The sequence below is a fragment of the Anopheles gambiae genome, chromosome 2 (assembly GCF_943734735.2).
Source record: "Anopheles gambiae chromosome 2, idAnoGambNW_F1_1, whole genome shotgun sequence".
NCBI classification, from domain to species: Eukaryota; Metazoa; Arthropoda; class Insecta; order Diptera; family Culicidae; genus Anopheles; species Anopheles gambiae.
In genome coordinates this window covers 47,757,302-47,771,596 of record NC_064601.1, presented here as the reverse complement: position 1 = coordinate 47,771,596, position 14,295 = coordinate 47,757,302, and the positions used below count along the sequence as shown (strand labels likewise).

The 14,295-nt window shown below is 52.2% G+C and overlaps 1 protein-coding gene across 11 annotated transcripts in view; it reads left to right on the top strand.

Moving 5' to 3' along the window:
* The window catches only part of LOC1270900 (homeobox protein prospero), a 169,752-nt gene that overhangs the window by 109,941 nt on the left and 45,516 nt on the right, over nucleotides 1-14,295 (top strand). For 5 of the 11 annotated variants that reach the window (XM_061648987.1, XM_061648986.1, XM_061648991.1 and 2 more), the window contains 2 exons: nucleotides 3,619-9,019; nucleotides 9,675-9,854. In XM_061648987.1, the coding sequence (XP_061504971.1) occupies nucleotides 3,972-9,019; nucleotides 9,675-9,854 (5,228 nt within the window). In that variant the 5' untranslated portion in view covers nucleotides 3,619-3,971. The remainder of the gene's footprint in view (nucleotides 1-3,618; nucleotides 9,020-9,674; nucleotides 9,855-14,295) is intronic. The other 6 variants (XM_061648997.1, XM_061648995.1, XM_061648993.1 and 3 more) reach the window with 6 other exon arrangements.

The following is a 14,295-nucleotide window of genomic DNA, read 5'->3' as shown; positions in this document are numbered from 1 at the left end:
TATTTGCTTCAAATAACAAATCGGTTGCAAACTTCTCACGAAACAACCTTCTTCCGAACGGAAGGAGACAGTTCTCAGACATGATACTTCCTTTCGCACGGTATTCCAGTGCACGGTAGCGCGCACCTCCTCGCTTAACCGCAGCCGAGAATCGTATCGTGTGCACTGTGTGTGTGTATGTCTTTGAATTGCTCCACCGACTCGATGCGTTGTCTTGTGGGAGAATTAATAATAATCAGCACTTCCGGAGAGGATCATCATATTACACACACCAATCGGAGGAGGATCCTCGTCTGCACAATGCAAATTTGGGAAGGGTGTACCCTCCCAAGAGAGGCGAGCAAACGAGCGAGCACAAAGGCAAGACGTGGCAATAAAAGGGTCACCCTTTACACCACTGTGCTCGGGGGGGTAACATCTTCAACCGCAACAAACATCCCAAAAGAGGGCGGTGGAGAGCGGTTGGTTATCGGAAGATATCGTTTGCACTGACGATGCGGCCGGTACGGAAGGATCCCCGAAAAGGAAGACACACAAGTGCACGATCGAATGGGTGTGTGTGTGTGTGGGAGCCGATTCGCCGTACCGTACGGTTCGCAGCGGTCTCAAGTTCGTCTCAGAAAGGGTGTTACTGATTTACGAAATACCGGCTTTGCGTTCAACTGCAATCCGAAATTCATACAACTTTCGACCGACCGGTCAAATGTCAAATATGGGAAAAGGGTAACAATCACACGCGTCGCAAAGGTCCCCAACGAGTATTGTGTCCACTGCCGCCCCCCGGGAAAGGAAGCTAGCCACAAACCGCTGAAATATGAATGCCTCACCAGCGCAAAGAAAAGGAAATGTGGAAACCAACGTGTAGAAGAGGACCCACACCGCTTGCAGTGGGTCGGTCTCAATCTGGATGTATACGAAAAAAAGAGCCGTTGACGGTGGGCTGCTGGAGCTGAAGACACACACCCTAGGCGCTAGCCGCAAAGCGATAACGATCTGGGAACGGTGACAACAACTGTGGACACAACTCCTCGTTCGCGCGTGTCTGCGTCTGCGTTTTGCTGCAAGCCATATGGAACAGGGTGCAATTATTTTATTTCCGTTTGGTCTAACAGCTCCAGCAAACTCTTTTCACCGATCCTTCACAACACACAACACTGCACACGGTGCCATATGTGCGCACGGCTGCGGCACACGGTACGGCCACAGGTATGCTCGAAAGCACAGAGGGGTTGGTAATGCGATTTAACCCCCTACTGGAACGTGTGCCATGTACCGGAGCATAGCGAGCTCTTCCCAGCCCAAGACGTTGGCAGCGACCCTTCCCAACGTCTTAAAGAAGTTCAACGCTTTCTTAAATGTCCTCCTTCCGTTTGCTTCATCGACCGATAATGCACCTTTCGGAATGTGACAGAACACGCTCCCTCTAGAAGACCCTCCTGAGGTGTGTAAGTCGGCAGTTGGAACGCATATACTCTCACCGGCGGTGCTCACCGAACCGTCGAATACGTGTGCGTAACGGTCGTTTTAGGGGCAGATTTTTTTTCTCATTGTGTCTGCCACTTTCTTCTGATTTTAAACTATCACGGCAGTAACCGACTTTTTAAACGACTGTTTTGTAAGGTCGCAAGAATGTTTGTCGTTGATTTTAAAAGGCCCAGGATCTAGAATACGTTAGTTCAAGAAGAAACATAAAACATCAGTATTTTTTTATTGTAGAAAATATTCTCACAGTAGAATACGCATTCAGGCTCAGTAGCGGCTATCATTAGATTAACTTTTATAGTGTGTGTATGTGCAAACTCATCAGCACAATAACTCAATTTTCAAATGGATAAGCGCGAATAAGCGAACACACACACAACAACAGACGCAAGGCTGTTCAAAGTGACCTCACTAATAAAAAAGTTGTGTCCACTCCAATCGTCTTGAAACCAATTGACAATTACCCCCTCCTTATTCTTCTCCTTGCGCCGTTTTGGTTTCGAGAAGCACGCGTCTTGAAGAAGCGACGCTTAGCATCACGTCCCCACCCGGTGATGATATCATTAGGCGTCAATCTCGTTATCGTCAAGAATGTCGCCGGATGACACAGTCCAGAACAGCCAAGACGCGCTCTCCTCCTTTGCAGCGAAGAGCAGCTACGTTGTTGGCGCTGCCGTACGCAAATACATGCTCTCGAGATAGATGCATCAAACCGCGACCGTCTGCCTGTCTGCTTTGCCGCGCGGCAACTTGTCACGGGAGTGTCCAGCACACAGATAACTGGAAAGGGAAAACTGCGACACATTTTTATTATCCAATTTACGAATGTTTTGATGAGTTCTCGGATGGTCGGATGGGAACCGACATGGGAAGACAGTAAACTTCTTAGTTTATTTTACTCAAATGATCTGATGATACCGGCGGGTGTGCAATGAAGCACACCCGAGCATTGAAGGCGATACATTGGAGGAGAACTTGAGATTGGGTGTCGCGATGATGGGATGGGTGGTGTACCGATTGGGGTCTGGTGTGTGGAGTAAGTAATTAAGTTCGCTCCTTGCGCGCCTCGGCTTAAATTGATATTTATAAGTCACTCTATTGGATGGTAATTAGAAGGCGCCGCACGGCACAGCATCCATTCGACAAAACGCACAAACAGCTGACTCTGGGTCGTGAGGCTTCGAACAAAAACTGCTTCTTCCCTGCAAGCCAAACGCATACCGAACCCGGAATTGTAACGGAAGGGCGTCCTTGCAGTTGGTTGCCTTGTTTTTTTGTTGTTGCCTTTGACTTTGCCTTCGTCGTCCCCGTATTCCAGCAACCACAGGACATCGGGGCACATTCAGAGGACGCACAACACCGTTCCTTTTGAATGCGCCCGTGCTCTGGATACGGATGCATTCATGTCCGCGTGTTTGTGAGTGTGCGTGTACGGTGGTATGGCAAAGATCCAGGTGTGCATCGGAGTGAATTATTTTCCCTGCAGTGAACTAGAGAGGGACGCGCGTCTTCGATCACTGCCGGTCTCGGGCCCGTTTGTTGGGACGGCTTTTGGTCCTCTCGAACATCTCCATCTGGTCTCTAGCGACCCGATCCTTGCTGGCCGAGGGGTGTGAAATGGGAAGAAAATGTGGAATGAAACGGCAATACAACAATATCCTGCTTTTGGCTTTTTTCAGAAATTTGCCACAACAGACACATTGAATCTTTGGAAAGAAACGTAAACATTGCCAAATTGTAAAGAGATCTTGTTCTAGTTTTCCTGTAAAATGTTGGTAGTAAACTTATCTTTATCGTAATGAAGTGGTAAACAACAAATATTGCAACAGGCGTTTGTTCTTCAAACATGTTCATAAGCAAACGGGTAGACATTCGTGTGCTTCCGAGTGGGCCGATTCGCTGTATTTTTTATTTATTTTTTATGTAGAAATAAAGTGTGTGTAATCTGTGTTTTTGTCCGTGCCTAACTAAAATAACCTAACTAACTCTGCTCTCCTTCTTTTTCTCCCCTTTCTTTCGCACCTTTTCGATTGCTCTCCGTTCCTTTTTCATCGTTGTTCTTTCGCTCGCACTCGCTCGGTACGTTGCGTGTTTGCCTCTCTTTCGTGCGCCCTTCGCCACTGCGCCGTACTGTAGGTCCATGCCATGGAAGGGGAAAGCTAAGGCCGGGTTAAGCGACCGTTCGGATATTGGAGGGGGCTGCTCGTGCAGCAGCAGCAGTACGAAAAAGACGACGCTAAGGAATCGCCGTGCGCAAAACAAAGACCACGCGCTTGCAGCGACCCGAACCGTTGGTAGTGTGCGTGACGACGCCGGCAACCGGGAGGGGAACGGTTCCCCCACCCGCTTGACAGCGGTCTATTTTGCAGGGGAAGTTATCTTCGCCGCCTTTGTCGTCGTCTTTGTCGTTGCCACCACCACCACCGCTGCAGCAACCGCCGCCACCACCGCCGTCGTCGTGTTCGTGAACTGCAGCAGGCTCCCTGCTTATGATGTCATCGGAGGAAGACTCTGATTCTTTCGGTTTGTACGTCGATAAGTTGCTAAAGAACAACCCTACCAACACAGTGACGATCAGCAGTAACGGCAGTAACAGCAACAGCAGCAACGGGAGCAGCAGCAGCAGCAGCAGCAACGGCAACGGCAGCGGCAACAATAGCAAGCGCAGCAGACAGCGCGTAGACGCGGGCGAGCCAAGAAACAGCTACTCCTCGATACCCAGCTTCAGTTCGCGGCCGTCCTTCATGAGCAGCGGTCTATACGGGGCTATTTTTAGCCAGGCGCAGCAGCAACATTTCAGCGGACTATTCGGTCCCGGCGGTTACGGACCGGCGGCCGCCAGCAAGATGCTCAACGAACTGCTCGGCAGGCAAGTGAAGCAGGCCCAGGACGCGACCGATCAGGATACGCTGAGCATGCTGTCGGCGATCGAGGCTGCCGCGGCCAGCATCAGCAGCAGTGTGGCCGGCAGCATCGGCAACAACGGCGACTGCGGGCTTACCGCCCAGGACAACAGTAGTGGTGTGGTGAACGGTCCCAGTGGTGCGGTCAATCCCGCCAAGCTCGGGTTCGAAAGTGTGACGAATCTGAACAACAACAATACCAACACGAACAATAACAATACGAGCGCGTGCAACAATTCTGGCGCCGGTGATAATAGCGGCAGTGCGAAGGCTGCCAAGAGCGGCAAGAGTGGTAGTGGTGGTAGTGGTGTAACTGTGCCGGTGTCGGATGTGACGATGGGCTCGAACCGGCGTAGTAGCAGCTCGAGCAGTACGAGCAGCAACAGCAGTACCAGCAGCAGCAGCACTAGCAGCAGCAGCAACAGTAGTAACAGCAGCAATCACAATAATGCTGTTGCGAACACTAATGGTGAAAACAACGGAGGTGGTGGTGGCGGTACGATCGGTGACAGTGGTGCGCCCAAGTCATCGAGCAGTAGGAACGCAACTACCAGCAGTAGCAACAACAACAACAACAACAGTGGGGCGGACGGTTCTTGCAGTAATGGCCTCGGTGGTGTTATAGACCTTGACGGTGACTCTACAACACCACCCGCCACGAGCGAGCTGGCCCACCACATGTTGCGCAACATCCTGCAGGGCAAGAAGGACCTGATGGCTCTCGATCACGAGCTGCGCGCGACGATCCAGAGCAACCAGAGTGGCCAGCATGCCGCCGGCGGTCGGATATCGCCCGACAACAACAATGTGATCGGTAGCAAGAACAACAACCACAGCAGCAGCAGCGGCGGCGGCGCCAACACGATCTTCGACATGGGTAAGCTCAGTGAGAACAGCCTCGGCGCGATCGTGAATGGCGGCGAGCTGAGTGATTCGAGTGATGTGGGCGCGTGCACACCCAAGGCCAAGAGCCGGGGCAATAATCAAAATGCGAAAGCGAGCCACGGTGCAGCTAGTGATAGTGCGAAATGTGATGATTTGCTGGGCGGGTCGGCGGACGCGTGCCGCCTGTCGAACGGCAGTGGTGCGGTGGCGGTGGAAACGATCAACCCGAAGCAGGAGAAGAGCGACGTAATCGACGAGCTGGTGGCGTCCCTGCCGGAGGACGACGAGGTGGACGAAACCGTACCGTCGCCGGCGTCCTCGACCGGGGCCGGCAGTAACGGGGGGCTCATTGCGAAGCAGGAGCTGATGGACCTGGACGACTGCTGCCTGGACGATAAGGAGCGGGACGAGCGGACGCCCACGCCCGGCAGCGGCGTCGTGCCCACGAGCCGGGCCGAACCGGAAGCGCTCAACATGAAGCGGGCCCGGGTGGAAAACATCGTGTCGTCGATGCGCGCCAGTCCGGCCATTCTGTCCCAGCCGCCGGTGAACGGATGCAAGAAGCGCAAGCTGTACCACCCCCAGCAGCACGACAACAGTGCGGCGGAGCGGTACGCGGCGGCGGCAGCGGCCGGCCTGAACCTAGGCCTAACGCTGCAGAACTTCATGCTGAGCAGCAGCGCGGCGGCAGCGGCGGCGGCTGCGGCGGCGACCAACACGGCCGCCACGACGACGCCCGTCACCGAACCGGCCACGACCGACGACGACGAGGACCTGGTCGAGACGGTCACGACGCCCCACATCCACCAGAAGCGGGTGGAGAAGGACGTACTTAAGTCGCAGCTGCGCTCGATGCAGGAGCAGCTGGCGGAGATGCAGCAGAAGTATGTGCAATTGTGCTCGCGCATGGAGCAGCAGTCCGACACGACGCAGGAGGTCGTGGACGACAGCTCGTCGAGCGACATCATGGAGGATGACGCGAGCGCGCCCGACCTGTCGCCCGAAAAGCCCCACCACCACCACCACCACCATCTGTCCGCGTCCAGCACGCAGATGAAGGAGGTGGCGGCGGCCGGACCGAAGGGCCAGTCGAACGCGGCAGCCGCGGCGGCGGCAGCGGCAGCAGCCGCCGATGCGTCTAGCATGCTGCAGATGATGAGCAAGATGATGTCGGCCAAGCTGCACAACTCGCTGCCCAATGCGGCCCACTCGCTGCAGGCGGGCGGCTTCAACGGGGCGCACCCGTTCCTGCAACACATGCAGCAGGCGGCGGCCGCGGCCGCTTCGATGCCGCACGAGCCGATCGGGCAGCAGCCACCAGCGCCACCGGCCGTGGCGCCCCAGCACAGCCAGCAGATCAGCAATGCGGCGGCGATGTACCAGAAGCTGTTTTTCGAGCAGGAAGCGAGGCTAGTGAAGGCGGAACAAGCGGAACGGAGCCTGCAGGCTTCGAACCAGCAGCTTCTGCAACAGCAGCAGCAGCAACAACAGCAATCGCAGCAGCAGCAGCAGGCAATCATGCCACAGCAGCCCCAACAGCAGCAGCAGCAACATCAGCCCGATCGGAACGCCAGCAATAACTCGTCACAGGTAATGCAATCGCAGGTAACTATGCAGCACCAGCCGCAACCTCAAGCACAAAATCAAACTTCCCAGGCACTGTTACAATCGCCTGTTCAACATCCGCAGAGTCAACACCCGCAGCAGCAGCAGCAGCAACATTCGCCGACGCATCCGCAGCCGTCCCAGCAGTCCTGTGGGCTGGTGCAACCCGTGCCGGCAAACGTAACGCTACCGCCGCTCCCGCCGAGTCAGCAGCAGCAACAGCACCAACCTCAGCCGCATCCGGCCGTCGTGCAGCCGCCACAGCAACAGCTGTCGCCGACGCACGTCCCGATGCACGCGATGCCCCAGACCAACCATGCAGCGGCGATCGGTGGCCACAACATGCCGGCGATACCGAAGGGATCGTCCATTCCGTCCGACTTGACGAACCGGCTGAACATGATGCGCTCGAGCGCCAGCTCGGTCGGTCCCATGTCCGGCACGGATCTCGAGGGACTGGCGGACGTGCTCAAGACGGAGATCACGGCGTCGCTGTCCAACCTGGTCGACTCGATCGTGACGCGGTTCGTGCACCAGCGCCGATTTCTCGGCAAGCAGTCGGAGGCGGCAGCCGCGGCGGCAGAACAGCTGAACAAGGATCTGCTGATGGCGTCGCAGCTGCTGGACCGCAAGTCGCCCCGCACCAAGATCAGTCAGTCAGACCGGAGCAGCATCGGTGGCAGTCAATCAGGTAACGCACCTATGCTAAGTACACCTAGTCTTAACAACGCGTCCCAGCCCGTCCCGATGGGTCCGGGCGGTATGTCCGTAGGAACGCCCGCGGGCAATGGTAACTGCATCCAGCAGCAGCCAACGTTGGCAAACAACGTGACGGGCTGTGGTGGAGCGCGGCTCAACGGGAGCTCGTTTCCCCCGATGCCGGGCATAAACGCGATGCACGTCCCGACTGCGGGACCGGGAGCTGATCCCAAGGGTGGCCAGCAGCAGCAACAGCAGCAGCAGCAGCAACAACCGCAACAGCAGCAACAGCTCAGTATGAACTCGATCGGCATGCCTCCTCATGTACGTCCTTCTCCTTCTACAGCCATGTTCCAAGCGTCGAAAACGCCCCAGAACATCAACTCGGTTGCGGCCGCCGCGCTCTACAACTCGATGAACCAGGCCCTCGGAGGGACGCCCAGTCAGGTGAATCCGTTCTGCCTGCCGCCGCCGGAACCGCGCGAGCACAATCCCGAGCAGAACGAGGCCCTCAGCCTGGTGGTGACGCCGAAAAAGAAGCGGCACAAGGTGACCGACACCCGCATTACGCCGCGAACAGTGAGTAGAATTCTAGCACAGGATGGCATTATTCCGTCCTCGAATCAGGTGCAGGTTGACTCACAGCAATCTCAACAACCGCAGCAGCAGCAGCAGCCATCGCAGCAGCAATCGCAGCAGCAAACGCAGCAGCAGCTTCCGATGGGTGGAGCGACCAACTGCCATGGGAGCAGTCTGGGGAATGGCAGCAACAACAGTAATAGCAGCAGCAACAACAACAACAACAACAGCTGCAACAAAAACAATAACGCACTGAGCGGGCAGCAACAGCCTCAGTCGCAGGCATCAACGCAGCAGCAGCAGCCAACCCCAGGCCAGCAGCAGCAACCACAATCGCAGCCGCCCGCCCAGTTTAGCAGCCAGTCGACCGGTGGCACAGTCCAGCCGACCGGGCCGACCACCCCGACGGAGTGCAAGGCGGAGCGGGCCGGGTTCCACGGTTCCGCCTCGTCGATGCTGCCCGTCTCACTGCCTACCTCGGTTGCGATTCCGAACCCATCGCTGCACGAGTCGCAAGTCTTTTCGCCCTACAGCCCCTTCTTCAATCCGCACGGTCCGCACGGTGGCCCGCACGGGCCTCAGCCGTCCCAGTTTCACCACATGAAGGTGTCGTCCAGCCCGCCCGGCATCAACGGCATGCTGGACCCGCGCGATTCCCCTCCCCTGCCCCACCCGCCGACGATGCTGCATCCGGCCCTGCTGGCGGCCCACCACGGCAGCTCGCCGGACTACGGACATATCAGAGCATCGATGGATGTCAACGATCGCAACTCGGACTGTACCTCCGCCGACATCGCCTACAACGGGATGGAGCCTACTATATCCTTTTCAAACCAATCATTGTTGCTTGAAGCTTCCATTGCAGCGTAAGAATTTCTTCCTTCAACTACCCCCTATTAGCAACTACCATTTGTGGAAGGTCACGGCTTGCGACGGTCTGCATACGATTCATGGCTGGAAAAGACCAGTTTTGATTAAATAACTCTTTGCACACATGGAACCATGTAGGGGTTTCTAAATCTTATTTTCTGTGTATCTATTTCTATTTTACTTTTTTTAATTTAAATCGTACGTACTGTTCTTGGACCGCATCGCCAAACATGTCCAGACATTCGTGTTGAATGTTTAAGTACATTAAAAAGATTTACATAGACTGCATCGAATGGCAGGGCCAGGGCAATCGGTGTGTGTCTTAATCAGATTTACTCCGGCTGGATATTCTTTCGCACACTTTCTAATCCATTCTTCGGAATGGGTTGTACGGACACTTTTATAGTTTCCTCCCTTATTACGCTGAGCCGACTGAAGTAAGTGGATATGTGAAGATATCTGATTCGCACTACCCTCTGATCCATTTGTACCACCAGTACCCCCACTCTCCACGCGATCAAATTTGAATCGCATGCAGGACCCGTTTGGTAAGCCTTTCACAAATTGCTAGTAGCTGCGTATCGTTTTCCCTTTCCTACCGTCACTATTTCATGAACCAATTTCAAATCAAAAACCTCCCAAAAAACACAGTAATCAATCCTTAACTCCGGTGAACTCGTCAACCCTGACTCCGATGCACCTGCGCAAGGCGAAGCTGATGTTCTTCTGGGTGCGGTACCCAAGCTCCGCCGTGCTGAAGATGTACTTCCCGGACATCAAGTTCAACAAGAACAACACCGCCCAGCTGGTCAAGTGGTTCTCCAACTTCAGGTAAGTGGTGAATAATTCCATCACGTCTCGTTTGAGGCACACAAACACGCCCGAAAGGCACAAGGGTTGTGACACCAGGGGCCCCCTTGACTGCTGATAATTGCACGCAATAGATTAACGGTCCGGAAATGGGATGTACTGGGTTAAACAGTTCGGCCGGAAGTAGGCAGGATTTGTTTGAAATCGAGCAACACACGGCATGGTTAAGCGTGCCTCTCTTCATATATGTGTGTGTGTGTATAGCAAAATGAAATTGAAAAGGGTCTTGTTCTATTATTCAGAAATTAATTATTATGAAAGGGCATCATGACTCGTGTTTCGCGTGTCCTCAAATGATACACTGGGGACTTTGGCGGTGCTTTGCACGAAGAAGTTCTATGCATTTTGAGGTCTTCTGGCATACCTTTTTTTTGGTCTTTCCGTAAAACGGATAACATAAAATCAAACAATATAATCCCACAAGTCAAATAGACCGTTGATCGTTTTCTATTTGCCATTGCCGGAATGGCAATCAAGAGTCCCCGTCCCGTTGGAGATGTGCAGTGAATGGAAAGCAAAAAACCTGCTGCTTCCGTCCAGTAATTGATCAAATGCAAATTTGCTTAGTGTTGAACCACAATTCTCTTCTGTCCCCTTGGTGCTCACTCCACTGCAAAAAGAAAAAGTCCCATGAGGGAGCATTTTGTGTCCAGCGATGGGTGGTCTAATGCACACAGGAAAGCCGAAAGGATAGCAGAGAGGTGGCAGCTTTAGCTCTGTGCAAAGCTAAGCTCGGTTTTGGACCATAAATTATTCGGATATGCTATCAATCGATGCAAGCGGGACATTCGATGCATTACTGGGGACTGGCTAGATTGGCGGCTCCAGGAGCAGCAGCAGTGGGAATGAAATCCATTAAATTCTGGGCATGGCATAAAGCAAGGGAGGACGGGTGGTTTCGCGAAAATCGATCATCAAAAACTAATATGGCTTCATGCCTCCATGGACCTATGTTTTACCCGTGCTTATATAGGCGAGCACATTGTGAGCCACTTGCGTACAACTCGCTCGTCCGTCGAGGTGCTGTAGCGGATTAGTACGGACGCGTGGCGGGGATGTTATGTTGCCCCATCCATCCATCAAACCGATTGTTGTGATGATCGTGATGGGAGCGACATTTTATTTTTTTCGGTTCAATTTTCGTTAGGTTTTTTTAGCTCGACGAAACCACCACCCATATGAAGAGATCTTCTATGCTTTTAGTATTTAACCTTCGCTATTTCATGTTGTTCTACACTTTTTCATAACGCTTGTTTTTTGTTGTTGTTGCTAAGGATGGAAAGAGCGACAAAGCATGGAAACGCATCCACCAATATATGCAACGCGCTCATGTGCAGTCATTTCTCAGACTAATCCCAACACACACATATACACACGCAGGGGCTGACATGGGACCCCCAAATTATCCCAAAACGATCCCAAAATCTGAGCTGCAAAAAACAGCTATGTACACCAGCGAATAATTTGGTTGGCGAGCGGGCAGCATATTCTATGTTTTTCCTATTCTCTGGTGCATCCGAGCAACCGAGCCTATATAACTCGGGATGGATGTGCCTACATAGGAGAATAAATTGCATCCACATTCGATTAGAATTAATAGCATTTGTTATTATGTCTGCTTTGTCACGCGCGCACACCCGACTCAGTGTGTGCGTGAGTGGAATAGTGTTGGTGGTGGTGGTGGTACGACCGTTCACTAGACAGAATTGGACTGGGTTGTACCGAAATGCGTGTGCATAGGTTCATGCATTTGTTTGCTGCATAGCCCTGCATTTTCAGTCCGTCATCTAAGCCCTGAGGGGACGGGCGGCATCCGAAACAGCACATAAGGCGGCTCTCTGCAAAAGCCCGTGCCGCTACAGGCTATTGGCACGAATCGACTGTAAACACATAACTCTCACACCCCTGGCAAACAGACACACACACACACACGCATGTGTGAATTTCGTCCGTTTGTTTTGGGGGGGGGGGGGATGTGGGTGGTTGTAAAAAAATGCATCGTGTGGTTTTTGTGAAGCGTATGCAGTGAGCCATCCCCATAGATGCACTCTCTGCACTCCATGTATTAGGTTTGGAACGCCTTTTCCAGCGCTCAGGATGCACCGGAATGCACTCGCTAGGTCCTCCCGAAATCACCCCGAATTAGATCCTTACTTTTGGGACATGCAGGAGCGCGGAAAACAAAAACGCCTAAAGGACACGAGGGCGCGCGAGTTTGTACGTGTGCTGTGTGATGCATTTTCAAACGAAACGCCAGGGAGAGAGATGAAGGAAAGGGGGGAGACAGGAGCGAGACGACCAATGGCGATTCGAAATTGGGAGAATGATTTGTGAGCGTACATACATAAAATGCGATACATCCGGTGTTGCGGTGGATGGTGGTGGTGGTGGTGGTGGTGGTCACTGCTATTCTGCAGACTCACGCACAGTCGCCGTCACACGCTGATGCGCACCGAAATGGGATGCACCACCACTACGCAAAGCAAAAGCCCCTTGCATAAAACGGCGTGTTATTGCATTTTTGGATCCTGCGTGCGTGTGTGCGAGGGGGGTTGACAGGAAACGATCGGGGAAAGTTGTCGTGGTTTTTAGCGTAAAATCCCCTTTGTCTAGACCTGGGTGGCTGTGCGGACCTATGCGCAGCGGACGGTTATCCTATGTATGCCGAACGAAATAAATAGAATAGAACAACTAACATTGGTGAACTGGTGCGGGATGATGCTGATGTCCTGCCACCAATTTCCAACACCATAGGTCAGCAATGGATAAAATAGACATGCACTGTTCACTGCAATCATAGTTCGATGTACACCGATGTCCAATTTTAGCTATCTAAGCACATGAAACAAAGACAAAAAGAGAGAGTCCACGAAAGGTGGGTGGGATTTATTCTTCCATGAATAGTTTCTACTTCTTGTTAGAATAGTTTGAGCAGAGGATCAAATTATATTTTGAACTTTAATGCACTTCAAAGGATGGTTGCTAAAATGGCATTCTAAATTTAACATTTTACAAAAGCGCAATCAATTTTAGCAGGCTCTACGAAAAAATGTCCTTAAAAAGTGGCTCAAACACCCGGAAAGAAAGAGCTGTGTACCGCGTTTCAGTTGGTGCCCCAGCAGCGCCTTTTTCAACTCTTCATTCAATTCAAAACAGAAAAAGGGAGAGAGAGAAAGCGAAAGAATCGAGGGAATCGGAATGCATAACATAACTTGCAGCATGGTAAAATACGCCCACCGACTTGAACTCTGTGGATGGGTGTCGTCTTGTGGCCCTGCCAACGCACACAATGCAAGCTACGGCCAGGTTCTTCAGCGACCGCTAGAAAAGTAAGTGAAGCGAAAGAAGCAGCGCAGAAGATGCTTGAGTTTGAGTTGTGCAAACTGGGTGCAAACAGCGACCTAAACCGAAGCGCAATTCTAGTCGCCAAAAGCCCACGTTGTCGCGGCCTGAACTCGTCTGGCAAAAAAAAGAGGAAACTTTTCTCTTTTCTTCGGCTCACGCGAGAGCAAAAGAAATGGCACAGCGCGCTAAACACCGGAACCGGGTATAACAGGGAAGATGTAGACGCGAATAAAAAAATGGAATACACACACACACTCACAAACTCCAACCAAAGGAGCTTAATTAAAAATTGCTTAATTAATGTAATTTTGCTAATTAGGAAAGGAAAAGAGACAGAAAGTGCAAGTGAAGAGAGTAAATAGGAGAGTAATAGTGCTCAGTGCAGCGCTCGCAGTTGTTTGCAGAAGAGAAAACCTCGTTCGCTAGTAAATAACGCTTTGGATAGAATTGACAACAACGACCAAGACAAGACGGTGAAAACTCGCAGTGCAAAGAAAGGACCCAAATGAGATTATGCTCAATTTATGGACATAAATATTTTATTGTTGTCTCAGCAGTATCGAAGGAAGCGAAAAGCATTTAATCTCAGCTCCGATAGAAGAAGCACTTTTTTGCATGAATTGTCTTTTAATTCATGTTTTTGAAGATACATTGCAATATTTTATTTCTTGCTCTCTTACAAAAATGCCCTCAGACAAGAAAACTTTGCACTTAGTTTGATCATGCGTGCGTTTGGCTGTATCTGTAAGGTGCGTGACAGGTAGTCAGTCGGCAGAAAAGCACCGCAAAAGATCATCCAAATTATGAGCGAAATCGGTTTTAAGGATAATCACCTTTGCTACTATGGCAGAATTTTGTTCCATTTGCTCTGTTCGCTTGCCATTTCTCTGTAGATCTTGGGTACCTGGCGATCATCATCCTTTGCTTTAGACAGACACGCTCACTTTCCTTAAGATTGTGTGTGTGTGTGATTTTGGCGGGAATAAGAGCTGATGCTGCAGCCGTCAGCCTGGTGGTGCCCGTATACATCCCGTCGTAAGCGAATAAGCTATCGCAA